The sequence below is a fragment of the Haliaeetus albicilla genome, chromosome 1 (genome assembly GCF_947461875.1).
Source record: "Haliaeetus albicilla chromosome 1, bHalAlb1.1, whole genome shotgun sequence".
NCBI lineage: Eukaryota > Metazoa > Chordata > Aves > Accipitriformes > Accipitridae > Haliaeetus > Haliaeetus albicilla.
The window spans coordinates 9,746,709-9,773,458 of NC_091483.1; the positions used below are offsets into that span (position 1 = coordinate 9,746,709).

The 26,750-nt window shown below is 56.6% G+C and overlaps 2 protein-coding genes across 4 annotated transcripts; one reads left to right on the top strand and one right to left on the bottom strand.

Moving 5' to 3' along the window:
* Positions 1-6,474: 6,474 nt before the first annotated feature.
* On the top strand, positions 6,475-18,511 carry PRDM8 (PR/SET domain 8). Of its 3 annotated transcripts, none has more exons than XM_069778928.1 (5): positions 6,475-6,816; positions 8,307-8,459; positions 15,298-15,518; positions 15,831-16,062; positions 16,348-18,511. In XM_069778928.1, exons 3-5 carry the CDS (start codon positions 15,300-15,302, stop codon positions 18,066-18,068), a joined length of 2,172 nt encoding a protein of 723 aa, XP_069635029.1. In that variant the 5' UTR covers positions 6,475-6,816; positions 8,307-8,459; positions 15,298-15,299; the 3' UTR covers positions 18,069-18,511. The 3 variants fall into 3 exon arrangements, with proteins under 3 accessions (XP_069635029.1, XP_069635047.1, XP_069635037.1); XM_069778946.1 differs by lacking the exons at positions 6,475-6,816; positions 8,307-8,459 and adding an exon at positions 13,363-13,634 and having other exon boundaries at positions 16,348-17,368; positions 17,409-17,925; XM_069778936.1 differs by lacking the exons at positions 6,475-6,816; positions 8,307-8,459 and adding an exon at positions 13,404-13,634.
* Positions 6,915-14,558, bottom strand: LOC138685142 (basic proline-rich protein-like). Its single transcript, XM_069782342.1, has 5 exons — positions 13,428-14,558; positions 13,274-13,358; positions 12,625-13,181; positions 11,170-11,829; positions 6,915-7,214 (listed from the first exon to the last, which is right to left on the bottom strand). The coding sequence occupies exons 1-5, from the start codon at positions 14,556-14,558 to the stop codon at positions 6,915-6,917; spliced, it is 2,733 nt and encodes a 910-aa protein (XP_069638443.1).
* Positions 18,512-26,750: the final 8,239 nt, after the last annotated feature.

The following is a 26,750-nucleotide window of genomic DNA, read 5'->3' on the forward strand; positions in this document are numbered from 1 at the left end:
GGGAAGCTTGTTCTGACAGTGCCTCTGTGAGGTAAGAAATCTCTGCCTCTCGTTACAAAAGGGAGAAGGAAGCGGAGGACAGCTGAGTGGCTTGCCCGAGACGGCAGGAAGGAAGGGAGGGAGTGAATTCAGTTCCCCTGAGCTCCCATCCAATGCTGTGGGCTATTTGATCTGTAACAGGAAAAGAAAAAGGTAGAAACAAGTGTGAAGCTTGCAAGAACCTTAAGTGTAAAAACAGGATGCAGTGTCCATTTTTACTTTTTTTTTTAGCTGCTGGTGAAAGCTCAGGGGTCTAAGAGGGTTTCAAAATTGAGCTAGATCTTGTAAAACAGAAGTATGCTTGACATGGCATGGTTCATAGGAATGTCCTAGGAATAGGAGGGGGGAAAAAAACAGTAGTTCACATACAGGCAGCCAGAGGCAATGCTCCAGATGGAGGGACCGGGAGCATAGAGATGAGGACCTCGATGAAAATTGTTGGTGTAAGAGTTGCAAGGATGTGTTTTTGTGAATACAGGACTGTTCAGATAGCTTTTTCCTTTTTAAGGCACTGCTGCTGTGCAATCAAGGATGGTGACTTAGGAGAGGGAGCAAGTCTGTTGAGGGGGTTATGTCCCATATAAGGACTCTTCTCCCTTAAAAACAGGCCAGCATTTGTGGTGGTGGTATGAGGACTGCAGATGTGAGGTCTGAATGGCACTCTGGAGGTGTCTGTCTTGATCTCGGCTGTGGGCTGCTCATGTAGCTCAAGAAATAGCATGCCTGGGGAGAAAGGGAGTACCTGCCATCTTCTTTATTAGCAGTGTTCTGGGTTTTCTCTGCTGATCTTGGGCTTGCAGGTGTGGTAAAGCGAACAGTTCAGATGTGCCAGCAACTACATGATACACCTTCCAGCTTTCCCCTCACTCTCCTCTCTGTGCCCTCAACTGTTCAGACGGTTTCAAGTGAGGAAGCTTTCTGCTGACTTTTGTGCTTAAAGAGAAAAACAGTCCGATAGGCAGCAGCAAGCTCTGTGGGATGAGAACACATTTAATATAAGGAAGCAACTATTACAAGCACAGCCCCCCTCAATGAAAAATAAACCCTTTGCCAGCAGGTTAAGAGTTAGGGCCAGCAACCTATGGTATGTTGATAAATCTTCATTCTTAGCCCATTAAATCACCAGCCTGCTCATTCAAGAGGGATTCACAAGAGGTAATACAAGACTGACCTTTGCTCTGCCATAAATGCCAGTGTATGTGAACTAGTTCAATCAACGCGCTCTTTTTTTGGCTCCCTTCCCTTTGTGTAGTTTGTCTTACCATGCGGCTGTGTGATTAGTGCGATGTCTTATCAGGCGGCGGCACGGTGCGAGCCACTTGGCTTTTCTTGTTACCTCCTTTTGTGCAGCAGCTTGGCATGCCCTCGGATCGCAGCATAGCCCCTTTCGCTTTTTCAGATGGTTTTCTCAGGGTTGTCCGTAGCTTTAGTTTTTAGACTGTGTTGGAGTGTTGGTTTTTTCCTCTCCTTGTAGACTTCTTATGTTTCAAAATATTCTGTGATTGCTGATTTTTACTGCAGTAAGGGAAGAACGTGGCTTTTTCGATAGCCAGATTGTATGTTTGTTTGTTCTTTTATTTTTGGCTTCTTAGGAGCTTTTTGCCACTTCTCACTTTCTAATTGTCTCTTTTTCTAATCCAGGCATTTCTTATGCTCAAAGCCAAAACTTCTTATGGCAACTTTTTGTCACCTGCTTGTTAGAACAGAATAGGAAAAAAAAACAGGTTCTGGCTTAAGGATCTGTGAAAGTAGGAAAACATAAAGGCTAATTTTAAGGTTTTCTTCTGTGATAGAACAGAAAACAAGTGAGTGTTTAGAGGGCAAAGACGTGGCTGCACCCAGAGTTCTAGCTTAAGCTTTATAACAGCATATTTCTTTTAACCTCAGAGGAGGAAAGTGGGATCCTGGTTAACACTGCAAGGGAAAAAACATACCAAAAAGAAATTGCTGGGGCACCCAGACTATTTGCGGTTCAGGATAATATAGTGGCGACTTGACAGGAGATTCAAGGTAATGAGCAAGTCGGTTATGTGCCTAGGAAGAAAGTTCAGCAGAGACTGTGGTGGCTGTGAGACCCCAGTGAGGGAGGCTGCGCTTGCTGAAATGGGATGCTGTAGTTAAAGACTGGCAAAGAAAGGAAAAGCAGGCCCTGGCCTCTTGGGAGAAAGTCATCTGTGTGTCTTGGATAATGTTGTCATGTCTGGAGATGGCTGAAATTTTTCAAGAACTTGCAGTGTGACAGAGTATGCAGCGAAGTGGTGGTTTCATTGTTTGGTTTTAACAATGTAAATAACAAGTGATGACTGAAGAGGCAAGTGTTTCTGAGACGAATTGCTGTTTTTTCCCCTCCTGTCATTCCCCAGGCTGCTTGAGGTTTGCCTGGTTTGCTGGTGCTGCCCGGAGCTGCCGGGGTACTGAGCGCTGGCTCTGACAGTGATCTACAACAGCCTTGCTTCAGACGAGGCAGGAGTGAGCCGCAGAACAACTTGCTAACATGTTTGATCACTTCCATAATTTCAGTCTCCGTGTGCACTGATAAACCGAAAGACAGAGGCAATCGTGGCGACAGGGAATTTTAAAATGTTTGTTGTGAATGGTGAAGCTGAATGTTAAATAGCAACATTTTGAAATACTACTTCATAGCAAAATCTCAGTCAAAGATGACAGGCTCTCTGCAGATAAGAGGAGTGCCATGAAGTATCACTGTGAGAGATAGTTAATGGGAATCAGGTGTTGATTCCTGTTAACCTGCCATTGCTGGCTCTGGAAGGAGTGCTCCTGCCTTCCCCTGTGGGGTCTGAAGCGCCCTTACTGATGCACAAATGCTCTACGTGAGTGTTGGGATGGACTCTAGGCAAGTTAGGCTCACTCAGAGGAGTTGGAGACTGTGCAGCTCTGCGTGTTGCCCTAATGCCTGTGCTCTGACTTCTCAGACTGCTGCACAAAAGATGCCAGCGCCGGTGCGGCTGGCCCTTCTGGGGAGGAACCCATGGCCGCAGAGCATCTCCTTTGTTCCTCAGCTGGTGACCGAGCCCCAGCTCACCAGGACTGATCCCAGCCCAGGTCAGAGTTTCGCAGCTGCCATCTACCTTGTAGCACATGTCTGGAGTCATCTGTTTCCTTCACAACTATTGTTTCCTAGAGCATATTCCCAGAGGATTTGCCGGCCTACTCGCTTTGCATTAGCCCGTAAGCGGGGCCAACCAACCGGTTTTCCCTGGGAGGTTATTTCTGGCCAAACAGGCTTCACCCTGCACAACCGATCTTGTTAAATGCGGTTTCCTTTCTTGCTTTCATTCCACTAGTTATAACGGGCTTTCTCGGACTGTTGAAATAATGTCTGTCTTTGTTCTGATATGAGACCCTAGTGTAGATAGACAATCCCCCCAGAAGTGCATCTTTTAGAACAGATAAAAGGCTGTTTCTAAATTGCAATTTAAATTGATTTTGATAGAAAGGAGGGAGGAATCATACGTAGGAGAAAAATCTTTTAAAATGAGAACTGAAGCAAATATAGTTTAGTAGTATATGCGTTACAGAATGAACAGCATATTGTATGTGCTGTGTTAGAGGTATGTTATGAATAACAAAAGCACTGGAGCATTTACATATTTGTTTTCAGAAATCCTGGCAGTTGGATTTCACCATTCTGTGCCTCTTTGCCAGAATCACTAAACAGTGGTACATATGGCTTCTGAAGTACCATATGCCGTAGAAAACGTTAGCTGATGCCTATACTGATGCGACACACTATAGTCTTTATTTAGATTTTTTTGCAGTTTTGAACAAAGAATATTAGATCATGCAAAACATTGTGCAAGCAGTATGTAGTACTACATACAGTAAAACATAATATATTACACCCAAAGAAAAGCAAACTAAAAAAGGGTAAGAAATGGTAGTATTGTGAATTAGAATGTGCACGTGCCAAGAAATGTATCAAACGGTGTGACATGGTTTTTTACGGCTCAGGAGATTTTCTACTGCTTGAAGCAAAGAGTTAAGAGACAGAGCTATGTGGATGTACAGATTTTATTAAATCCCAGGTCCAAGAGACGTTCCCTGTTCCAAAAAGTACTTGGGCTTAAATTTAAGTACATGCTTAAAATCCATTGAAAGCAAAGGAAACATGTGCATGAGTGCTTCTCTGCACAGAGCCCTCATTGTAGGAGCAGCAATAACTCTGTTCTCTCCCACATAGTTGTCTGAAAACAGTGACAATGAACACAATTTGGATGAGTCATGCTAGAAACACCTTGAAAATAAAATGAAATGGTTTCAAACACAATGACCACCAAGTCCAACCCGGAATTAAAAAAATGAAACCAGGCTTTTGTTGTGACAAGACTTTTTAAAATACATCTTCCCCCCCTCCCTCTTGACAGCCCTAATGATTACTGCATTCACATAGTTGATGACAGTGGAAACGCCAAACCCTGAGGGGAGCCTGATGCCGGTGTTGTAGAGCACCAGGAGCAGCCGAAGGAGAGCATGGTCCTGACGGGGAGCAGAGCAAGGCGGTGTGTCCCACCATCACAACTCTCCTCTGGAGCAGTGCTCCGCTCTCCCCTTTCCCCTCTCTTCTGCCTCCTTTGCATCGAGACCTCTGCCCTGTGGACACTTAAGAGGCTTAACTTTAAGCACCAGAGTAGATCAAATGGGATTACTCACATATTTAAGCAAAGGTATAATGTTAGGAGATGGGGGAGAAGCATCACATCTCTTCCTCTCGGTTGGCTTCCTGCTCCTAAAACACACTCAGTTCCAGTGCTGGAGGACAGTACATTAAGGGATTCACACAGCTGGTGCCAGAAGTATGTTGGTGTGGTACAACAAGCGTTAAACCATGAAAAGTTGGAAATTGGGGAAACATAATTTGCAGATGCTTATTAGGTTGAGGCCAACCGACTAACCACACCAGAGACAAAGCTAGTGCAAAAATAAAAGGTGGATGAGGCTCAACCTCGAATGCAGCCAAAGCAGAGTGACTTCCCTGGCAGGTGGGAGCAGAAGGCTAAAAGGACAAGGGCTTACAACTGAGTCTGCACCACTGATGGCCGGGCAGGGGAAATGGGGGGAGCCACAACCATGGGCTAGGGGAAGAGTTGTCCAATAAGCCTTGAGGACAGCACACGTGGGGTTAGAGATGGGCATCACCACAGTGCATCACGCTATCCCGGTGGGGGAAGTGTGGATGCGGGGCTCTTGGTGTGCTGCAGAAAGGTGTATGTAGGGATTGAATAGCACAGGCAATTGCAGAGAGGCCGACATTGGGGCGAAAAGGCTGTAATTCCCTGACTGGCTGACAGAAGTAGAAAAGGCACTGAGAGCTATCAGTGGTCTTTCACAGCATGAGCAAAAATGCAAACCTGTTTAGGTGATTGTAATTTCATGAAAGTAATAAGAGGGGAAGATTAACATATTTGCATCCATCTGATCCCAAGGTGTTTTAATTCCTTTGTAGGATCAAGGACTGTTACAGGACCTATGAGCAGAGGGAAATGGAGCCTCTTTTCCCGGAGAAAGGCGGTAGCAGCAGTGCTGAGCAGGTGCTCCTTCCTTCCATCTCTGGCCTACACATTGCTTGAGGGAGACCGCGGTGAGTGCCCAGCCTGCCCCAGTTATGCAGCTGCCCTTCCTAGGCTGTGAACCAAGATATCAAAACCGGCACTGAGCCCACTACGTCATGAGCGGGGAGGTTGTCCAGATTGCAGCGGGAAGACCTCCGGAGAGGAAGGACAACCTGAGTCAGATTGACTATTGAGCAGGTCAATGCAGCTCATTCCCCTGCGCAGGCAGCGGGTTGTGCCTGAAGTGCTTGGGCAGGAGGGACCGTTCTGGGCTTGGTGCTCCCAGGCAGTGCATCTGTGTGTGCTGTGAACTTGCCCTGCCACCCCTTTCATGGGGTTTAGAAGAGCTCACACACAGGAAATCTGCTTCGAAGTTGCCTGGGTTTATTTCCCAAAAAAAAACTTCACTAAAACAAGAAAGAAAACCTCTGCTCAACTCCGTTACAGTGGCATCTCAAAGCCCTTGACTGTTTGATTTCAAACCCACGCTTGTGGATGCTGAGAGGTGTGACACCGATGCATTCACCAGCCTGAGCTGCTTTCCAGGCTGTCTTGACATGCAGTCTCCCCGTGCTGAAGATAATGTGTATCCTTCATGGGCATAAACAGGTGATTTGCTGAATTAGTCTTGCTACCTTTCCTTTCAAGAAGCATCCACCATTCTCTGCCCTGTGGTTCGGAAAGGGGTTAACGCTTCCCCTTCCTAAAGCTCGACTTGCCAGGACATCTCTCGTGTGCTGCAATTATTAAATGACACTTCACAACTTCATCTCCTCTTCTGCTACATCTGCTTGCTGCTCCCATGTGCAGCCTCGCTCACATCCCAAACATCTAAATGCATTGTTTCCTCTGTTTCTCCTGCCAGCATGGAAGGAAGCCATCCTTGAAGCAGGATTGCCTTTGAGCTGGCAGCAGATGAGTGATTGGCATTGGGCATTACTGCTGAGACTCTGGCAGGCCGTTTAGCAGAGAACCTTGGCTAATGAATGTCATCCACACCTAGCAGATGTGCCACTGGCTGCCATGCCAGATTTTTGACATAATACAGTGCTGCTGGACACGACAGTGCTCGGGAAAAGCCACAGCTTAACTTCTGCCTTCAACGCAGCATTCAGTCTCGCTCACAGTTCTGCAAGAGAGAAACAAAACCTGCGTGACGGAGGGCGGCCCGCCGGTGTCTCCTGCTCCTTGCCCGTGTTTTTATTGGGTGCGTAAATCGTATTTGTGCTGGTTTCCCTCGCGTGCCAGGGGACCTAAAAAGAAAAAAAAAAAAAAAAAAAAAAGGAAAAGAAGAGAAAAACCATCCTATGCTTTCGGCTTGGGCTCCAGCTGGTCCCAGCCCCCTCGAGTCCCCGCTTCGCCCTCCCCGCCGGTCCGGGGCTGGACGGGGTGCGGCAGCCGGCGGGGCTGGGGGGGCCGAGCACGGCAGGCGCAGTCGTGTGCCGTGTGTGTGTCCCCGTCCCCCCCCCCCCCTCCCGGGAGCCGGGTCTGCTGCGGGAATGTGCCTGGGACGTGAATCTCGCCGCCGGCAGCATGTTCGGCTTCGTCTTTCCTCTCCTGCCCTCCATCGGAGGGAAGGCGGCATTTCCCCTGCAGAGCAGCTGCCTTGCCGGGGGAAAGCCGTGGGGGCACCCGCCATCCCCCTGCGCCCCGAAACTCCTCCAGCCTCCTCGGGGCTGCCCCTTTACCCCCACACCACACCCCCCCCGGGTACGGCCGGGGGAGCGGCCGCCGCAGGGGACGGGGCTGCCTCCTAATCCCGGCCGTAATCCCGGAGAGTGGCATCACGGGGGAGGGACGACGGGGGGGACACGCTAATCCCGCCCTGCCGCCGCACCGGGTGAGCAGGGCTCCGGGTACGAGTTCATTCGGCCGGCGGGGGGGTTTTGGGCCAAGATCTTTGCTCTTACGGCACTCGATAACTCGGTCATTCACCTTCTCCAATCACCCGCCGGGGCCGAGGGATGCTGTCCCGGCCGGGGTTTGTCGTCCCTCTCCACCCCCCCCAGCCCCTGCCCCGGTCAAGTCACCTGCTGGTCCGTCGCTCCCCCCCCCCTCTCTGCTTCTGCGGCTTCGTGCAGGACTGTCTTCCACCTGCCCCGTAACCACAACCCGCACCTTTGCTTTTTATTCCCTGCCCTGCAGGAGACGTGTCCCCAGAACCTGTCCTTCCCCCACCACCACCCGTGGGGGGTGCCTGCCCAGGTTGGAGTCGGTGTCCCGGGGCTGCTGCTTGCACCAGCTGGGTTTTGGGACGTTCAGACACGATTAGCTCTACGTGGCAGGGTCGGGGGGGGGAGGGAAGGTTGCTTCCCCCCCACCCCAGCCGGCTGAAAGTCAAGTTCAGCACAGCGTTGCTGGGCTGGGCTGGTCGGGATGCTTTCAGGGAGGGAGGCGGGGAGGGGTGGGGGTTGATACCAGAGGTATCGTATCAAAATAAGAAATGATCTGGTTGCACGAGATCGGGCGCCGATGCACGAGTGCAACACAGATCACTCTGCCGCTCTTCCCGGTTTTTTCCTCGGTCTCTTTATCTTTCAATTGAAAACCAATTAAAGGTTTCTATAAATCTGTTAGCATCCCTTCTACGTGGGGCCCTCTGATGCCTGCTGTATTGCCCTTTAGATGCCTCTTCCTTTTTTTGTTTTACAATTGTTGTATCAATATAATGCTTCCTTTCTTCCTCTGTCTCTATAGATACAGATATACAAGGCAAACTAAAGGTTTCGACTGCTATTCAGTGCCTCCTCATTTGTCCCGGAGCCGTAACAGTGGTGCCCTTTCTCTTCTGGCTGCTTTTCCCTGCTTCTGGAGCAGCAGTTATGGGAGAAGCAGATGGCTACTGATTGGGTGAGCTTTGTGGCTTTAATACTGAATACTTTATGGAAAAGGACTTTATCATGCTTGGTTGGTCAGAGGAACAACGGGATGAGATTTATGACTAGAGAAAATAAATCTTTTTAAGTTTCAGGCTCCTTCACACACCCCACGTCAAGTCGCTGTAGCAGAGCTGGAGCTGAAATCCTCTGCATCTTTCTTTTTTTCCTCCCTCCCCCTCTGTCTGTCTGTCCTTTCACTGCTCTCCCCACCCCCTCTCTGCCAGGGTTTAGCAAACCTCTGCAAACTTTAGGGACTGTCACTCACAGAAGCAGCGGAGGCCTTCACAGCCCCGCAGGCTGCGTGGGGAAGGATAAGATCGTCCCCAGATGCGGATCATTCGCGTGACGGGAAAATGCTGGGCAGTCAGCTCCTGCCAAGGCTTGTCCACGTGTGACCCGGAAAGCGGCCACCCAGCGTCCTGGTGGGGAGTTTTGAGTGACATCCTCATAAACCCCACAACACGGGGGCCATGTGGCCACCAGAGAGATTCCCCGGGTCAGGCTGCCTCCCGCTCACTCTGGAGCCTGGGTCTCCTGAATGAGAGGGAGCCCAGCCCTGCCCGACTCCGCTGTGCCCCACGCTGGGCAGCCCCCAGGGCCGGGGGCTATGGGACTGTCCCTCAGTCGCCCCCACGGAGGCTCAGCCCTCGCTGCCAGCCGCAGCCTGTCAGCTGTCGAGTCCTGGTTTCTGTATGGTCTGATGCCAAAGCGGGAGGATGACCAAGGGCCGTGCAGCAGGGTGGGCTCCAGCCCCATCGTGGGACACTGGTGGTGGCACGTAGGGAGAGAAAGGCCCAAGGGCGTACAGGAGGCAGAAGCAGATATCAGTCCTAGAGGGGTTTCCCCATTTCGTTTCTCTCTCCTTCCTCTCCCGTATATCCCATAACATTCTCTATCAGGCTATTAAACATTTTCAGGCAGCTAAAGCTACATGAAAGCTTTCCAGGTTTTAAGCCTTGGTGCTGCTGTCGGGTCAAGTAAGGAGGAGAAACAGAAAGCCGTGGTTGAGAAAAATAATTTTGAGACAGAAAGAAGTGATTTGGGGCTCTATATTAACCATTTAACTAACCACCCTATTTTACGTTTAGTGTAATAAATGAATGTAATTACTTTCTGGTCAGTTATGAAAAAATTTTTGTGACCCTTTGGTGAATATAGAAATTAATATTTCTGACTAGTTTCTTCGCTTGCTTGGGAAGAAGCAGAAGATAAGTTCAAGCACCATCAGGCGCTGAAGAAATAGCCGAGGTACTTTTGGCATCTCCGAGTCGTGAGAAAACGGGTGGGGAAGGGATGCTGAGTCCTGCTGTGGCTGCCTGAGGCTCCAGGGGCAGCAGGACTGCTTGCTGCTTCTGGGGTGAACCACAGCCAAAGCTGGCGTCTGGAAAAAAGGGCTTTACAGCTTTGTAGTGTGGTGGTCACTTGACCTGGGAGTCCCAGGCACTGCTGCAAGCATCGGTGAGATATGATTGAAGGGTTGACAGAAATAGAAAGGACGGGGGCTGCGGGCTTGCTTGGGAGCTGAGCTGGAAAGGAGATAGGACTGGCATTACCTGTGTACCTCATCCTTGGTGAGGGCCTGGTGGTGGGGAAATGTCCAGCTGGTTGTGGGGCTGAGGAGTCCCAGAAGTATCCCCTTCCCCTATTGGAAGGATTACTGGTGGGAGAAATACCACTCCTCCGTGCCGCCGTTTGCTGGTCTGCAGTGTGGCGGTGATGCTGCTGTGATGCCCTGGCACAGGACCTTCCGAGGAAAGGCGCCGTCCGCAACCCCGGTAACAGTTAAATGCAGAAAGGATGATTTGTCATTCAGCGGAGGCCCCGATTTATTTCCACTACAGAGGCCTAGCTGCTGGTGTTTCTCTCGGGGGAAGGGAACCATTCTGCTTGCATTTCTTCAGGCATCAGGAAAGCTTGTGGCCCGCCCCCCCCCCCCCCCCCCCCCCCGGTTTTGTTCTGAGTCTCTTTTCCATTCCACCTCGTGTGGCCCACCCCTACCCCCCCCCCCCCAGGACTACAGGCTGGCCCTGCCTCTGGCAGCACTGGGCAGAGATAGGAGCAAGGCAGCTTTGGGCATCCCTTCATCCTCCTCCCCGCGGTCCCCCGGCACCGCCTGAATGATTGTGGCTGGGCTTGTGTGCTTCTGGGAACTTGTGTATTTTCTCAGGGATTTTATTTCACAGGTGACTGTACTATACAGTCACCTGTGAGCTGACTATCAGCTGTGTGTGTCTCGGAGGAGTAACTGTATATCCCTAGGCTTGGCGTGTGTCAGAACTTTGAGGCAGTGTTTCCCAAGGGATGCAAGGGTGTTTCCGAGAACAGGTTACGCAGCCCCACCTGGCTCCTTTCTTTCCGCCCCATCTTCCTGGGTGAAATCTGGGGATGGAAAGAGGACCCCCCCCCCAGCGCAGCCAGGAGGGTGCCCTGACATCCTCAGAGAGACAGAACCCCCCTGTCCTTTGCAGCCATCCCTGGGGTAACTCATCACGAGCAGAAACCTGGCACTTCCCACAAAGAGGCAAAGTAGCAGCTGGGCATCACTGCTCACTGGCCCCTTGGCCCCTACAACCGCCCTCTTCCCCCCATCGGGGTCCTGGCTGTGGAGCAGCAGAGCCCGGGCCGCCCCCCCGGGGCTCGACGGCCGTCGACCCACGCGTGTCCATGGGACTCTGTCTTGCCTGTTGGAGCCCCGGCCCTTCCCCGGCCGCTGCCGGGGACTCCCCTTCCCCGGGAGCCGGTGGTCGGTGGGCGCCTCCGTACCGGGCGGGGGCCGTCGGCGGCGCCGGGGGCTGCGGGGCCGGGGCTGCGCTTTTGGGGGGCTGGAAGCAGCGGGGAGGCGGCGTTGGGCGGCCGGGGGCCCCGCAGCCCGGGTCGCCCTCGGTTCTCCGCGGGAGGTTTTCTGGCGTAACACCATGCCCGTAGGTAACGAGGTAGTTCGTCCGCGGTGTCGGGGGGGCGGCGGGCAGGGCTCGCAGGGCCCCCCGGGGCGGGCAGCGCACCTGCCCGGAGGCACGGCCGGTGCTGGCGGTCGGGGAGCTGCTCTTTCCCCGGTTAGGGCCGGGCAGAGCCGGGCCGGGCCCCCTTCGTCCCGCCTGCGGGGCTGGAGCCGGATCGGGCCCGGGCGCACCTTCGCTGTCCCCCGCGTCCCCACTCCCGTCCCCAAAATCCCTGCGCGGCTTCTCGGTGAGCCCGGGGGAGCGGCTGCCTCCCAAATCGGCGGACTTGGATGCCGCCCGGTTTGCACGGCCGGCTTCCCAGCGCCGCCGAGACCGGCACCGGGTTCTTCCAGGCACCCGGGGTCGGTTGGGGTTTGCTGTGGGCGCTCCCCGGTCGTGGCACTTGGAAGCATAAACTTAAAAAGGGCAGAGTCCGCGTACATCGAAGTGTTGTTCTGCGGGGCTGAGGCGACGCTGTTGCCTGAGATTCACTTTTACGGTAGCATCCGAGGCTGAATAAATGCTCGTAAATGCCGCTACGGTTCTTTTTAGTATCGGGGAATTTCGGTAGCTGAGGTAATGTCGAAGCAATTTCGAGATAGTTTATGTACCGTGGTGTCCCTTAAAATTCTCGAGAATAAAAATAACGCGTAGGTTTTCTTTCCCCCCTACTAATGACAGTCATTCGGACAATTTATATCACACAGCGAGAGCTGCAGCATTTAAAAAAAAAAAAAAGGAGAAAGAAAAAAAACAGGAAAAGGGGCAAAAACCCCCTTTGAAGCAGGAATTGAGATCCAAATTTTTACAGACTCCCATATTTTTAATGTTATGACAATCTCCGTTTTAGGAGACGCTGCGTTTTGTCGAATTAATAAGATAAATGTTGAAAGCATATTATATGCAGCCTTTAATCCTAATGCAAGGAAAATCGTAATTATGTAGAGGATAAGTGAATTTGAAAGCCAAACATCAGCCCACTCTCTGATTGCAAACAACGCTCCATTCGCCTCTGGAAAACGCTTTGTCTCTTCTTTTGTTTAGTTCAAGGGGCTTTAAATTCTATTTTTAATTTCTCCCCCCCTCTGTTTTGTGTCTGAAATGACGGCGGTAAGGAAGGAACCGGCACACACTTTTCCGTGCGCTAAAAACCTTATTTTGGCACAGAGCATCTGCGGATGCTTTTGCTTTCCAAACCTGCGTGCGTGTCCGTAAATACCCGCGCCCCGCGCCTGCGGGGGTGCGAGCCCGGGCGCTGCCCCCGAAGCCCGGGGCCGGCGAGCTCTGCGGCGGGCGGGGGGCAGCCCGGCCGGGGCCGCCCCGTCGGTTCCGTTTTCCGCTCCGGACTGGGCGGGGACGCCGGCCCGGGGAAGGCTCCGGCGGGGCTGCCCGCTCCCGGTGCCCGGCGGCACGTCGGGCCTCCGCCGGACGCCTTCCCCGCTTCGGCCGCCGGCAGCCCAGAAGAGCTGGGTTTGCGGAGCCGGGCGGGCGTTTAATTCCCCCCTCCGCCCCCGCCGCACGGGCATCCCCGCCTGCCTTTGGATAAAACCCGGCGGAGGGGGGTGGGGAGGGGTGGATTTCGATTCGTGTGTCTGAGGGCTCGCCGCTGCCCGGCAGGTGAGAGGGCAGAGCGGGAAGGCGGCCGCCGGGACCCCGGCGCCGGGCGGAGCGCCCGTCGGGCCCCCCCCCCCCGGCTCCTCGCCCCGCACCCCCCTGCCAGGCCGGGCCGGAGCGGCGGTCCCCAAACTCGCAGGCTGCCACGGCAAAGGGTCGGCGGGGGCGGGGGGGGTACGCCCCGGCCCGCCCCGGCCTTCCCTCCCTCTCTTTCTCCCCCCTTCGCAGGTACCCGGTGGCGGCGGAGCCAGGTGAGGGGCGGGCGGGCGGGCAGCGAGCGGGCAGCCCCCGAAGGGGTTAAAGGGAGGGGACGTGGGCTGTCACGCGTCATTGGGCAGATTATGTGCAGCAAACAAAAAGTGTGTGTCTGTGTGCCAGTCACTCACTGCATCGGGTCCATCTGCACCGCTCGCCTCCCCGGCCGCCTCCCCTCCTCGCCCGCCCGCTCCCCGCCGCCGCCCGCGCCCCGGCCCCCGGCCCGCCGCTTCCCCGGCCATGGAGCGGCACTGATACAATAGCGCCGGGGGCAGCGGAGGCAGGAGCCCGTCTTTGTGCCACTTGTCGGGGCGAGGATTACCTTCCCCCTCTCCCTGGTGAGTAAACCCGCGGAGGGGCCCCCGCCATCCCCCAGCGCTGCCGCCGGGCCCAGCGCCCGGCCCGGGGGGGAGCGGAGCCGCGCCGCGCCGGCGGGGTAGCCCCGGAGGAGGAGGAGGAGGAGGAGGAGGGAACAATGCCGGGAGATGGCTGTGCCGGCGGCCGGGGCGCGGCGGCCCTGCCCGGGATGCGGTGCCCGGCGGCTCCGGCTCGGGGAGCGGCCCCGGCGTCGCCCGGCCCGGACAAAGGGCGGCCGGGGGGAGGCAGAGCCGCGGGGCCGGGGGGGGGACGACCCGGGGAGACGGGGAGATGCGGGGTCGTGGGGAGCCGTGCGGGGCCCGGCGAGGGCGGGTGGAAAGTTTGGCGGGGGCCGCTCGCTGCCGTTTGTTTCGTTTGGCGAAATAATCCCTTCGGGGAAAGGGATGCGTCGGGCAGCACCGTAACGAGGAGGGAGGCGGGGAGGCAGCGAACGCGCCCTCCCCCCGACCCCCGTTCCCGGGGTGGAGGGGGCCGGGAACCTCCGCCGCCCACGCCGCCGCTCCGGGGGGCGAAGTTCCCGGGGGCGCCGAGCTGCCGGTGGTCTCCCGAAAGCGGGGGGGGGTGGGGGGTGGGGGGGAAGGCGGCTCGGCGGGGCCGTGCCCGGTGCGAGCGGCTTCGGGTGTAAACAGGCGCACCGAGAGAAACACAGATTTATTCCCGAGCGAGCCCCGAAATGAACGATTTCGATGCCAGATGGGGTGGGGGGAAGGCAGCCGTACGCTAATCGGGTCGGAAAGGGCAAGGGCACCCGCAGCCCGGCGCCTAGCTCCTTCCCCGGCCTCAGCATCGCGGAGCGCGGCGGGAGGCGCGGGCAGCCCGGCGGCCGCCGTCCCGCTGCCCGCCGCCCGCCGCCCGCACCCTGCCCGCCTCGCCTCCGCCTGCATCCGTCCCCTCCTACAGCACGGGAGCCGGGGCTCACCCTCCTCCATAAATAAGCGTGTCGAGGTAAAAATAATTACCTCTGCTTGCTGCTTTTAATTAAAGTCTCGGAGGGAAAGTGCTGGATTATGGTAATGAGCAGACATACGTTCCCTCTTGTCGAGCGGAGCGGGAGGTGAGCTGACATGCAATCAGCGACAATGACAAGCCACTTGAAACCCATTCGCTCTGCTATTCTGTCACAGCCCGGAGACCGGCCCGGCTCCTCTCTTGCAGGGGCCCCGGAGCCCGGGGTGGGGGGGGCACACCGGCCGGGAGCCCCGCTCCCCGCCTCGGGCGGAGGCCCGCAGACGGTTGCCCCTTTTTGTCCGACCCCCGTCCGTGACCGGAGCCGGCCGCTGGGTTCCCCCCCGCCGCTCCCCGCGGCTGCCCGGTCGCTGCCCGGAGCCGGCTCCCGTCGCGCTCGCAGCCGGGCTCGTTGATAAATAAATCATCGCGGCAGCTTCCCCGCATCTCGCCTCCCGCTCGCGGAGCATCTCGCTTCCTTTAATTTTTTTCCAGAGCGGCGAAAGTGCTCGCCTGCCTCTTATTTTTATTTCTTTTTTGTTGTTGTTGTTAATCGTAGTTTTTTTTCAAATTTTATTTTGTGTTCCCCGGCGGGTGGCGGCCGCATCTCCGCGCAGCGCTGCGGCGGAGCCCCGCCGCGCTGTAACGGCTCTGCTCGGCCTCTCTCTCCGCCCGCAGGCATGGAGGACACCGGCGTCCAGAGGGGAATATGGGACGGGGACGCCAAGACGGTCCAGCAGTGCTTGACTGACATTTTCACCAGCGTTTACACCACCTGCGACATTCCGGAAAATGCCATTTTCGGCCCCTGCGTCCTGAGCCACACGTCCCTGTACGACAGCATTGCCTTCATCGCCCTCAAGTCCACCGACAAGCGCACCGTCCCCTACATCTTTCGGGTAAGAGCCGCTTATCTGCCGGGCACAGCCGCTCGCCCCGCAGCCGGGGAGCCGGCCAGCCGCCGCCGCTCGCCCCGACGGCCGGTGCCCGAGCGCATCCCCGCCGCGGAGCGCAGCCCCGTCGGGCCGCCCGCTGCTTGCCACGGCCCCGCCGAGCCGGGCGGGAGCCTCCTCCTCCGCCGCCGCCGCCGGCATGCTTTCGCCCCGCCGCCGGCGAGGGCAGAGCCGCTCCCGCCGGCTGCCCGGCCCCGTTCCGTCGGTCGGTCCCTCCGTCCGTCCGTCCGTGCGCGTTTATTGAAGCGGCGTTTGCAGGTGGACACGTCGGCGGCCAACGGCTCGTCGGAGGGTCTGATGTGGCTGCGGCTGGTGCAGTCGGCGCGGGAGCGGGAGGAGCAGAACCTGGAGGCCTACATCAAGAGCGGGCAGCTCTTCTACCGCTCCCTGCGCCGCATCGCCAAGGACGAGGAGCTGCTGGTGTGGTACGGCAAGGAGCTCACGGAGCTGCTGCTGCTCAGCCCCGCCCGGGCCCCCGCCCGCAGCAACGGTGGGTTCCCCGCGCGGCCGCCCAGCGCCCCCTCCCCACGGCCCCGGGTGACCGGGGGCCGCCGTGTCGGGGTGGAGGGAGGAGAGGCTGGGCGGGGATCCCCGCCCGGGGTGACGGCGGGGCGGTAGGTGGTGGTGGTCGGGGGGGAAGGCGGCCGGCGTAGGGATCCCCCGCCCCCTTTCCCCTTCCTCCCCCGGGGAAAGGCCCGGCGCCGGCGCCGGCCCCGGCTGACGGTGCCCCCGCCTCTGTGTGTCCCGTCCCGCGTGTGCGTGTGCCTGGCCGCAGGCTCGCCGCCCTTCGCCTGCCCCGAGTGCAGCCAGCGCTTCCAGTTCGAGCTGCCCTTCGCCGCCCACCTCCGGTTCCGCTGCCCCAAGAGGCTGCACGGCCCCGACACCGGCCCCGCCGCCGAGGCCCCCGGCGGCAAGGAGGCGGCCGGCGGCAAGGAGCAGGAGGCCGGCAAGTACTGCAAGCCCGGCGGGCCGCTCCACCACCCCTTCCCCGGGGCCGACGGCGGCAGCGCCGCCGCCAGCACCAAGCCCTCCACGGACTTCCACAACCTGGCGCGGGAGCTGGAGAACTCCCGCGGCGGCCACGGCGGGTCCCCGGGGCGGCCGGCGCCCCCCGAGGGCGGCCCCGAGGCGGCGGCCGGGAAAGCCAAGCGGCGGTACCCCGAGGAGGAGGAGCGGGGCCCCGGGGCGGCGGCGCGGGGCCGCTTCCCGGCGGAGCGGCCGGGGCTGCCCTCGGCGCCCAAGGAGGAGCCGGTGTGCGCTCCGCAGCAGCAGTACCGGGCGGCCGGCTCCTACTGCGGCTTGGAGGAGGGCGGCCGCCTCTTCGCGCCGCCCAGCCCGGAGACGGGCGAGGCCAAGCGCAGCGCCTTCGTGGAGGTGAAGAAGGCGGCCCGCGGCCCCGAGCCCGACGGCGGCGGCGGCGGCCCCGAGGAGGGCCAGGAGCGCGCCTCCCCCGCCGCCCCGGGGGTGGGCGGCGGCGAGCCGGGGCTGTGCCCCCGCGGCGGCCCCGGGGGCCCGCTGTCCGCCCGCCTGGAGGGGGGCAGCCCGGCTCGGGGCAGCGCCTTCACCACCGTGCCGCAGCTGGGGGGCGGCCCCGGCGGCGGGGCGGAGGAGCGGAAGAGCGCCTTCTCCCAGCCCGCCCGCTCTTTCCCGCACGTCCCGCCGCTGGTGCTGGGCCAGAAGCTGGGCGGGCTGGGCGAGCCCTGCCCCGACGGCGCCGCCGCCCCCGCCCGCCTCTACGCCGCCGAGGCGCTGGCCGTCAAGCTGCCGGGCGGCGGGGAGGCGGCGGGCGGCGGCGGCGGCGGCGGCGGCGGCGGCGGGGGGGGTGGCGGGGGGGGCGGCGGCGGCGGCGGCGGGGGGGGGGCTGCCCAAGCAGAGCCCCTTCCTCTACGCCACCGCCTTCTGGCCCAAGAGCTCGGCGGCGGCGGCGGTGGCGGCGGCGGCGGCGGGGCCGCTGCAGCTGCAGCTGCCGTCGGCGCTGACGCTGCTGCCGCCGTCGTTCACCTCGCTGTGCCTGCCGGCGCAGAACTGGTGCGCCAAGTGCAACGCCTCCTTCCGCATGACCTCGGACCTGGTGTACCACATGCGCTCCCACCACAAGAAGGAGTACGCGCTGGAGCCCCTCGTCAAGCGGCGCCGCGAGGAGAAGCTCAAGTGCCCCATCTGCAACGAGTCCTTCCGCGAGCGCCACCACCTCTCCCGCCACATGACCTCGCACAACTAGCGGGGACACCCCCCCCCCAAAATCCCGGGGATCACCCCCCACCCACCCACCCACCCGCCGCGGAGGGCAGCGGCCGCCCGCCGCGTTCTTTCCTTTCCTTTCGATGCACGCATTTTCACTTTCCGGGGAGGGGCGGGGAGGGCGGCAGGGGAGAAGGAGAAGAAAAAAGAAGACGAAAGAAAAAAAGAAAGAAAGAAAAAGAAAAAAAAAGAATAAAAGCACCGGGGGAAAAAAAAAAAACAGACGAAGGGGAAAAAAAAAAGCAAATGACTTAAAAAATACATTTTTTAAAATGTCATATATTGCAACATATTGATGCATTTGTCATACGTTTCTACTTAAATTATTAAGCACTTATGGTTTAGATGTAATAATAATTATATGTCGGGGTAAATTTTTATTTTAGATATAAAGCTAAAGGCGGGGAGGAGCGCGGCGGGGCCGGCGGGGGCAGCGGGTGGGGGTCCTGCATGCACCGGGCGCCTCCCGCCCGCCCGGCCCCCGCCGCCCGCGTCCCTTTTCCTACAGAGTGTCACTTGGTGCCCGTGAAATGGAGTCTCGATAGTTCCGTGTTACCTTTCCTTTTCGGTTCGGTTTTTGGGTTTTGGTTTTGGTTTTTTTTTTTTTTCCTTCCCCCTCTCGAAAAGATTTATTAAACTTTATAGTTTATCTGGGTATGTTGGATGCTTTGACAATAAATGACTTTATTTTCTTCAAAGCACCTGGACGTTAATCGATGCCGGGGGAGGGGTGGGGGTGGGCGGTGGGGAGCGGGGCGTCCCCACGGCTGCGGGCCGGGAGCGGGCCGGGCTGCGGGGAATGGGGGAGACGCCGCCGCTCTCCTCTCTGCTCTCCTTCCCTTCTCTCCTTCCTTCCTTCGGCCTCTCTTACATCCTTATGTCTGTTCATCCTTAGTTTCACCCCGCATTTTATTCGCCGTTTCTTTGTCTCTCTTTCATCCTGTCCTTCCCTTCGTCTTCCTTTCGCGTTTTTGGTTTCGTTTCTTTCTTTTTGCCTTTCTGTCTTTTTGTTTCCCCCCCTTTCTTCCTCTCTTTTCTCTCTCCTCTCTATTTCTCCTTTTCCCTTTTCCTTTCTCGTTTCCTTTTCCTTTCCCTTTCCCCTTCGCCTCCCAGCCCCTCTCGGACCTCTCCTTTGCTCCATGCCACCCACCCACCCCTGCCAGGAGACTTTACTGACAGACACGCACGCATCCCCACCCCCCGGGCAGTGCGTGGTCCCCCGCTTGCAGGGTGGGGGGATCGCGGGCCCTGGCTGTGGGCAAAGCCCCCGGGGGTTGCACAGGGCCCAAAGAAGCCCCCAGCCCGGCGTGACCTGGGATGGGGAGCGTTCGGGGGGTCCGGGGGTGAGATCCCCTCTGCCCCGGTGCATTATTGGGTGATGGGAGCGCAGCCAGGGACACACGGGAGGGCTCAGGAAAGGGGGATCCTCCGTGGGCATGGGAGGGGACAGCTGGGTCCTGCGGGCACCACCCGCAGCGGGTGCATTTCGTGTCAGACATTTCGTATATTTTGGGGTTGCAAGGGCGAGCACTAGCCGAGGCAGCGGCGTGGTGATGTGCGGCAAACCCACTTCCACGCATAGGCTGGCGTCACTCCGGCGAGGCGGGTTGCCGTCAGGGAGGATACCCCGCAGGAGGAGGGGTGCGAGGCAGAAGCCCAGGTCAGAGATGGGGAGCCCCCCGGGCTTTGTGCGAGTGGGGCTGGGGGTACCACCGCGTCGGCTGCAGCGGGTTGCGGAGTTTGCCGTGAGGTGCCCGGACCCGCTGCAGAGCTTTTAGAGCTCCGGGGGAAGCTGGCTGGAGCTTCAACTAAGGCACGCTTAAAAACTCCGCATACTTGGAGCCTTCTTGTCTCTTCCCGGAAAGAGCCGGGGCTGATCAACCAGCGCTGGCCCTGCCGTACGTCGAAAGAGCACAGAGCGGGGTCCCTGATAGGAAAGTGGCGTCAGAGTCAGGAGGTGTCCCCCCCCGTACGACTCGTTTTCCGTTCGGATTACTCCCCGCCACTCGTAGGCTGTGCTGGAATCACGTCCCCGTCCCGGTCATCCCCCCCAGCTTCCTTCTGATGCCGTTCGCTCCCTCAGCGCACCCCAACCCAGGCGAGATGCTCTAAACGGCACCTCCCGACTGCCGTTCTTTTGCCGTCAGGAACACGCGTGGCTCCACCTGGCCGCAATTAATTGCGGGGGCGAGGCCCTAATTACTCTCCCGGAGTTTTTTCACCCTCTCAACGGCGGTAACATCTCTGCGGCGTTCTGCTCTAAGGTGGTCCGGTGCCGGTGCCGGCACCGGCATGGGACTCCCCCCGGCGGGGCGCTCGCTGCCGGGGGCGGCGCAGGCGGGCGGGCACCGCCATCTAGCGGGGCCGCCGGCGGGCCCGGCTCGGCGGGGAGCGTGGTGAGGTGGTCGGCGAGGGGGGGGGGTCCTCGGTTGGGGGGAGGAGGGGGTTGCGTGGTGCTCCCGGTTCCTTTCTCGGGGCAGCTCCGTTTCTCTAGCAGCCCCGGGGCTGTTTGCGGGGCTCAGAGCCTTCCCTGGAGCCTGGGGGGGGACTTAGAAAAGGGGGGGGGGGCAAGTGATGTTCCCCGCCCCTTCCCCGACCTCATGCATTCACTTCGGTTGTCGGGACCCAGTGTTGCTAAAGAGCTGCTGCTTTGCGTCCTCCGGGTCTGGCCCACGGGTAAGTATTGCAGGGTCTTGGGCACCTCGGAGCGTACAGCTTCTCTAAGATTACATCCAAATACTTCATGGCCTGTCACAGCCAAGCAGCTGCATGTGCTTCTGTGGTGGGCAGGGGCCCTGTCCTGCCCTGGCAGTACCCCGTAGCACCCTGCTCTTCCACCCTGTGGTTTCGGCCCTGGCTGCAGGCACAGTGCTAAGTCCCGGGGCTTTGTCCGTGGGCTCTGTCTGGGCTCAGGAGCATCTGCCTGCGCGGTCAGACCCTTAAAAACGTTGTCGCACGACGTACGGGTGGTACAGCAGGTACCCTGTGCTACTACTGGTACACACAGCTCCCGCTGTTCCTCTATGTAAATACCAAAAATGTACAGGACTTGTGGGCAGGAAACTTAATCGAAGACGTTAGACTTTATTTAGGCTATTGAGATCAGAAGGGACAAATAAAAGCCAGCTGATGCTATCTGGACAAGCATGGCATCACATAATAAGAGCAGGCAGCACTCTTGGTCCTGTGTGGTTGGGTATTGTACGAAGGAGGGTGACGAGAGTTTCCCTTGGGCTATCGGGGCTCAGGACTTGGCCACAGCAGGTCCTTCACGCTGCAAATAATAATAATAATTATAACAAATGTTGATATTAATGCTGTTACCGGTGTGCAGCAGGCAGGCTTGCATCCCTGGTAGTTACTACTTGAAAGCAGATGTGAATTGTGTTTATTCTAATACGTGTCAGTGATGCGCATGGGCAAAGCTGTGATTTGGGGGGGGGGTTGTTCGTTTTTAATACAACAAGCAGCAGTCAGGCAGCCACAGGCAGCAGACCCGCAGCTCGCAAATCCCTGGGCTGAAGCCAAGCGCAGCTGCCTGCCCTGGGGCCTGATCCTGCCCCCGCCGAAGCCAGTGGGAGCTTTGCCTTTGGCTTCATGCGGCAGCAGGTTCAGCTGTGGATTACCACCCGTGCGATCGGACATGGGCAGCTGAACTCCCAGGCTGCATGGATGCAGGCTGAACAGAGCTGTTTTCACCCAGATTTTTTTCCTTAGATCTGAACAGAGGTGTCTGAGCAAGTCTTTCACGGGCATCAGTCCCCTCCCAGCTCCCCCAGAGCATCCCCCCGGCTCACGGCAAGCCCTTGGTGCGATGCCTGAGCGCAGCCTGAGAGGTTGCCCAAAAATCTCTCTGCTGGCTTTTCTGCTAAGCGTGGAGATGCAGAGCAGTGTGCTGGCGTGATGGAGGCATGAAAGTCTGCTGCCTGGTCAGTGACACCATTTGCTGTGGTTGCTCCTGAGTAGGCTGGGCTCCTCTTTGCAAGGTGTGTATCGCTAGTTAACCTGTAATTGCGCAAGCTGTTCAAATTGAAAAAGCCGCTATTAAGATTTCATTGTAATACCCTGCTCTTAAAAATGAGTTATTTGGCTGCGGATATCAGAGAAAAGACTGAAATAATTTACTCGTTTTGAAAATAATAAGAGCTATGCAGTGCTTGTTCTCTACTTTGGAGCCAAAACCAGACCCTGCTGCTAAGGTGTTACTCGGAGGGGAAAAAGATCTTGCCCAGTACAGAAGATATTGATGGTGGGTTTAAAACAAATACACCCATGGGGAAAGTTTCTGTCAAATATGGTGCTGTTCTGCAAGATGCTGGAAAACACCTGGCTTGCTTTGGATGTTTTTGAAGAGAGGGGTTTTTTTTCACTTGTTAATGTTTATTTCCTTACCTATTATCCGTTATAACAGCTGGACATTGTGCCACTCAAGGATTAAGTGTTAACTGGTTGTTTTCTCTTTCCTGTGCCACAGGTGTGAAGAGGGCACAGCTGGCCGGGAGCGCAGCACTGCCTGTCTCCAGTCCCTTGCCTTGGCCCAGCCCTTGTCTGCAGCGATGCCTTTAGAGCTTCGCTTACCCTGGGGATGTGCTGCAGCCCTGGGCACAGACAGCCTGCAGGGTCCCAAGAGGCCTCATTGTGCAAAAGAGATGCTGGGTGTGTATGGACATGCGCTGAAGTGCGAATACACCCGTGTTTCCAGAGCAGTTCCCCCTTCGGTACCAGCTGCCTGTCAGAAATCCCTCTGCATTGCTCTGGGGAGGTTTGTGAGTTTGCCTTCTTTTAAGGGGGTCTCGACTGTTGTCAGGGGTGACTGCACATGCCTGGGGATGCACCAGTGTGTCCTGTGTTGGTGGTATGACTGGGTAATTGCAGGAGAGTTGCTGAACACGGTGTGCGAACGCTGTGGCACACCTGGGACCAGCCCGTGCCCATGGCCTGTTGCGTTCAGCATCATGTCCCTCTTCCAGCTGCACAGTTTACGCTGTGTTTTGACTTAATAGACCAAACTAATCCATTAGGGCAGCGGCTGTTTGTTGTTGTCCTGCAAGCCTGCTGCCTGCCTCTGCCCACAGAAACACGGGGATGCGCTGCAGGGCAAGCTGTGCTCAGGCTCCTCTGAAATGAAACATCTTGGGGTCTTGGCTCAGCTTTGCCCTTTCCTATCGCTGTCTGCAGCCGTGGCGTCTCAGGAGCTGCAGCGTGCCAGTCTGGTGTTTTTCCAGTGCTGGGGCTGGTGAAGTGGCTTCTGAGCGACCCCGGTTGCTTCTGTGCCCATGGGGAAGGCGTGCATGTCACCCAGCAGCATCTGGGTTCCCCCCAGTACCTGGGTTATCATCTTAATTAAATTAAGCCAGTTGAATGCATGTAATAACACAGTCTGCTTTCAGCTCTGCGCAGAGGTGCTCCGGCAGCCAAGGCTCGCACCTTCCCCCAGGAGCGGGCATGCTTCCAAGAGGGATGTGGGGTATGTCCTTGCAGCATGACTTGGGGTCCAGCCACCCCTCCCCATCCTGCTGCAGGTGGGTCTCCTTCGGGCCACAAATCCTTATTGCAAAGGCTTTTTTGCAAGCTCCTGGGGTGGCGTGGGGTGCATTTCCCCAGGGACCGGCTGGCCCCAGGGCACCCTGTGCCTGCACGAGTACAGGGACACAGTGTTGCTCTGCAGTCACCTGAGAGGTTGAATCCAGCGTGCTATTACTCTGCTAATACTGTGAAATAAATCTTCTTGTGAGTGAAAAAAACAAGAGATGTTGAAAGCCTGGTGTACTTTCCCCGCGAGGCTGTCTGGTAGGGTGTTGCTGTAGCCTGGCACGGTTTGGCTGGGGTTCCCCATACCCACACACATATGTCTTGTGGGAACCAGGGTTGGTTCCTATAAGCAGAGGGCTGGCGGAGCACGTGGCAGCTCAGGTATGGCCGGGGCTACAGCTTCACACACAAGCTCACTGAACAGAGCTTCGCTGGCTTGTTTATGTCTTGTCGCATTTTGCCTTGCATGTTTTTAAGGGGCAATTAAACCAGTGCTGGGCTGGCATTTGGAGGCGGGAGTGTTCATGCCGTGGCAGATGTGCTGACCGACCCCTCCACCCCTTTTGTCTCATTGCAAACTTTGCTGACATGAAACCACAAGCACCTTGCCACAGCGGGCGCTTAACTCCCGAAGTTGGAAATGTATACTCTGTGACGGACCTTTACATGGTTTTATGAACTTGGCCTGTGGTTTGTGGTTTGCTTTTGGATCAGAGCTGCAAATAATTGCACGCAGGTAAAGCAACTCTATAAGAGATGACTTCAGGACAGAGCCAGCTGAGGATCTCACTAGTGTGGGACATCCTCCCGGCCTGGGACGCTTGACCGTATGGTGCTGCCAGTTGCCTTAATTGCAAGCTTGCGTGTTACCTGTATCATCATTGCTCTTCTTACTATTAAGTTCATAACTGCTTTTACCTATGATTATCTGAATAGACCTAGATCTGTCAGATCTAACAGAGTAAGCATTAGCGAGTATTTAGATGCTTAATGAAGTGTACATATATTGGTAATTGCAATATTTGATCGGTTTAATTCTCTTCCTACTGGAGCCCAATGGGTACTTTTCTTTTATCTCCTGTTTTCAAACGTCATCCTATGGACATTGGCCAGGTACTGTATGTATACCCACCTTAAAGAGTTAGGTTGAAGTAAGGTGCCTCGGGAGGAATCAGAGTACTGTTATGACCCAGATCCGTCTTGGATGGCCTGAACCTTTACCAATGCATAACCCCTCAGGGTAGTCAGGTTATGACAGCAGGGCACGGCCCTGTGTTATGCAGCAGATAGGGCAGAGGCTCAGAAGAGCCCTTCGCCTCCTCAAGCAAGAATTTTACACTTGAAACCCAACTTATCCTCTCCACTTGCTAGAAGTTTTCTCTGTAACCAAGCCTTGAATAATTTAGGTAACATAACATCAGCATTAGGCTTCAGAAGCTGCTGGTGTGTGTGTAAGGGCTGCTACTGCCAAAGGCAATTACACTGGATTATTCCAGGAAATTGACTATTATATCTACTTACTTATTTATTTAGGTTTAAGAGTTGGTTTTTTTTTTTTTTTTTACTGAGTTATGCTACATAGCCACTTAGACTATTTGAAATGAAAGTTAATGCCTTGTGTTAATGAATAGATTCAAATGAAATCAACCCAAGCTGATGTAGTTCAAGCCCAAAGGACCATTTGGGAGTTTTCTTTCTTAGGGTTTAACTGTGAAGGTGAAAAAGTGCCGTAAGGACAATATCTTGCCCCATGTCTGGGGCTGGCGCAGCTGGCTGGGCTATGACCCTGTTGGGGGCACGGCAGTCCCCACAGGAGGGCGACAGCATCCTGCAGGTGGGCAGGACAGCCCCTCTCAGGCAGGATATCCATGTCCTAGCCCACAGCAGGAAAAAGTGGAGAGTGCAGCGGGGAAGACTCGAAAAGTCTCGGCTGTCTCACAGTGCTCCCCAGAAAGGGTCGCGAACATGCAGCGCAGTGGCGTCCCCACCAACAGCAGGTCTACAGGACCAGCTTGGGCAAGGCCACCTGGCCGCTGTCACCTTCTTGGTAGCCTTTCCCATGGCCTCGCCCCATGGAACTTCAGGTTTTGGGGATTTCTTCATTGCTGGGGGGGGGGGGGGGGGGCAGAAAATGGTCTAGAAGCCTCTCTGAGCAAGGGATGCCTGGCAGCCAGGGCGGCACCAGAGAAGCTAGTGGAAGCTATGGAGATGGACACAAGGGTTAAAATTTGGGAGGCTTGTCTTGCTGGTGAATCTCTGGGCACGGCAGCTTTAGGTGGGCTTTGCCCCCCAGGACTTGCATGTGCATCCTTCCTGCTCCTGGGCTGCTGCTGTGCCCAGTCACCCCCATGATGAAGACTTTAAACATTTTTACATTCACCTTTACTTGCAGTGGCAGATATGGTTTACAGTCTCGTCAGCCTGGATGGAGAACAGAGATTTCCCAGGGGCCAACCCTTTGGCAGCTCCAGCCTTTAAAGCAAGATGTAAAAGGGGAAATCTTCCTCGGGCGATGTGGCTGTGCCTCCATGTGTGCCTTAGCCATACTGATATATAAGGTCCAGTGCAAATATCATGGGGGATGTTCACAACCCCTTTAGGTCCTTGTCTTGCTTGTGGATCTGGATTTAGAGTCAGCATGTGCATGTAATTAAAGAAGATGAGGTTGGTAAGAGGAAGTCATAGATTTTACCAGGCCAATCACTATAGCTGGAAGAAGTAAACAAGCTTTTGAGTGCCCTGACCTTCCTTCAGGTATGTGCATCTATATATAGGACTGTCTATAAATACACATTTATATATAAACATGTGTGTGCATATATCTGTGTGTGTGTGTGTATATATGTGCTGATAAATAGTTTGAAATTGCAGTAATGTTATTGTGAGATCATTCCTGGCACACCAGACTGTGCCAGGTGTCAGTCAGGCTGGATATGGCCCCTTAAGTGCGTGTCCCTCCCTGTGCCCCTGACCTTCAGCTTCCTCTGAAGGCAAAGGTCACCCTCCGGCGTGCCACCCGCTCTGCCTCCTTCCTGCCGAACCCGATCCCTGGGCGCGCATCCTGGTCGAGCCCACCCTGGTGAAAGCCGCAGAGCGTTTTCTGGGTAGGGTTTAGTGGGACAGCACAGATTTGCAAGAGCAGTCAGGGCACATAGGTGCACAAGTTGGACTGTGGGCTGGGCAGGGCGAGTTTGGCCAGTGTTGGCTTTTGTAGAGGGAGGTTTTCCCAGTGGCTTTGGGAGATGCGTAGGGAGCCTCGAGAAGCTCCGGGCACTGAAAAAAAAGCAGAACGTGCTTGGCGCTGTGCCGGGGTGATGGATGGGCCGTTGCCGCAGGGTATCCTCCCACGCCACGGTGCTGCGTGGCAGTTGACTTTGTAATTGGGAAGAAATACGGCTGCCGGTG

Bases quoted from the DNA above. Each gene is read 5' to 3' on its own strand.
- PRDM8 (XM_069778928.1), top strand. From the start codon at position 15,300: ATGGAGGACACCGGCGTCCAGAGGGGAATATGGGACGGGGACGCCAAG. The intron at 15,519-15,830 runs GTAAGAGCCGCT...CGGCGTTTGCAG, and splicing joins CCGTCCCCTACATCTTTCGG to GTGGACACGTCGGCGGCCAA. The intron at 16,063-16,347 runs GTGGGTTCCCCG...GCCTGGCCGCAG, and splicing joins GGCCCCCGCCCGCAGCAACG to GCTCGCCGCCCTTCGCCTGC.
- LOC138685142 (XM_069782342.1), bottom strand. From the start codon at position 14,558: ATGCAGGCGGAGGCGAGGCGGGCAGGGTGCGGGCGGCGGGCGGCGGGC. The intron at 13,359-13,427 runs GTGAGTGACTGG...GACGCGTGACAG, and splicing joins GTGCAGATGGACCCGATGCA to CCCACGTCCCCTCCCTTTAA. The intron at 13,182-13,273 runs GTACCTGCGAAG...TTGCCGTGGCAG, and splicing joins CCTGGCTCCGCCGCCACCGG to CCTGCGAGTTTGGGGACCGC.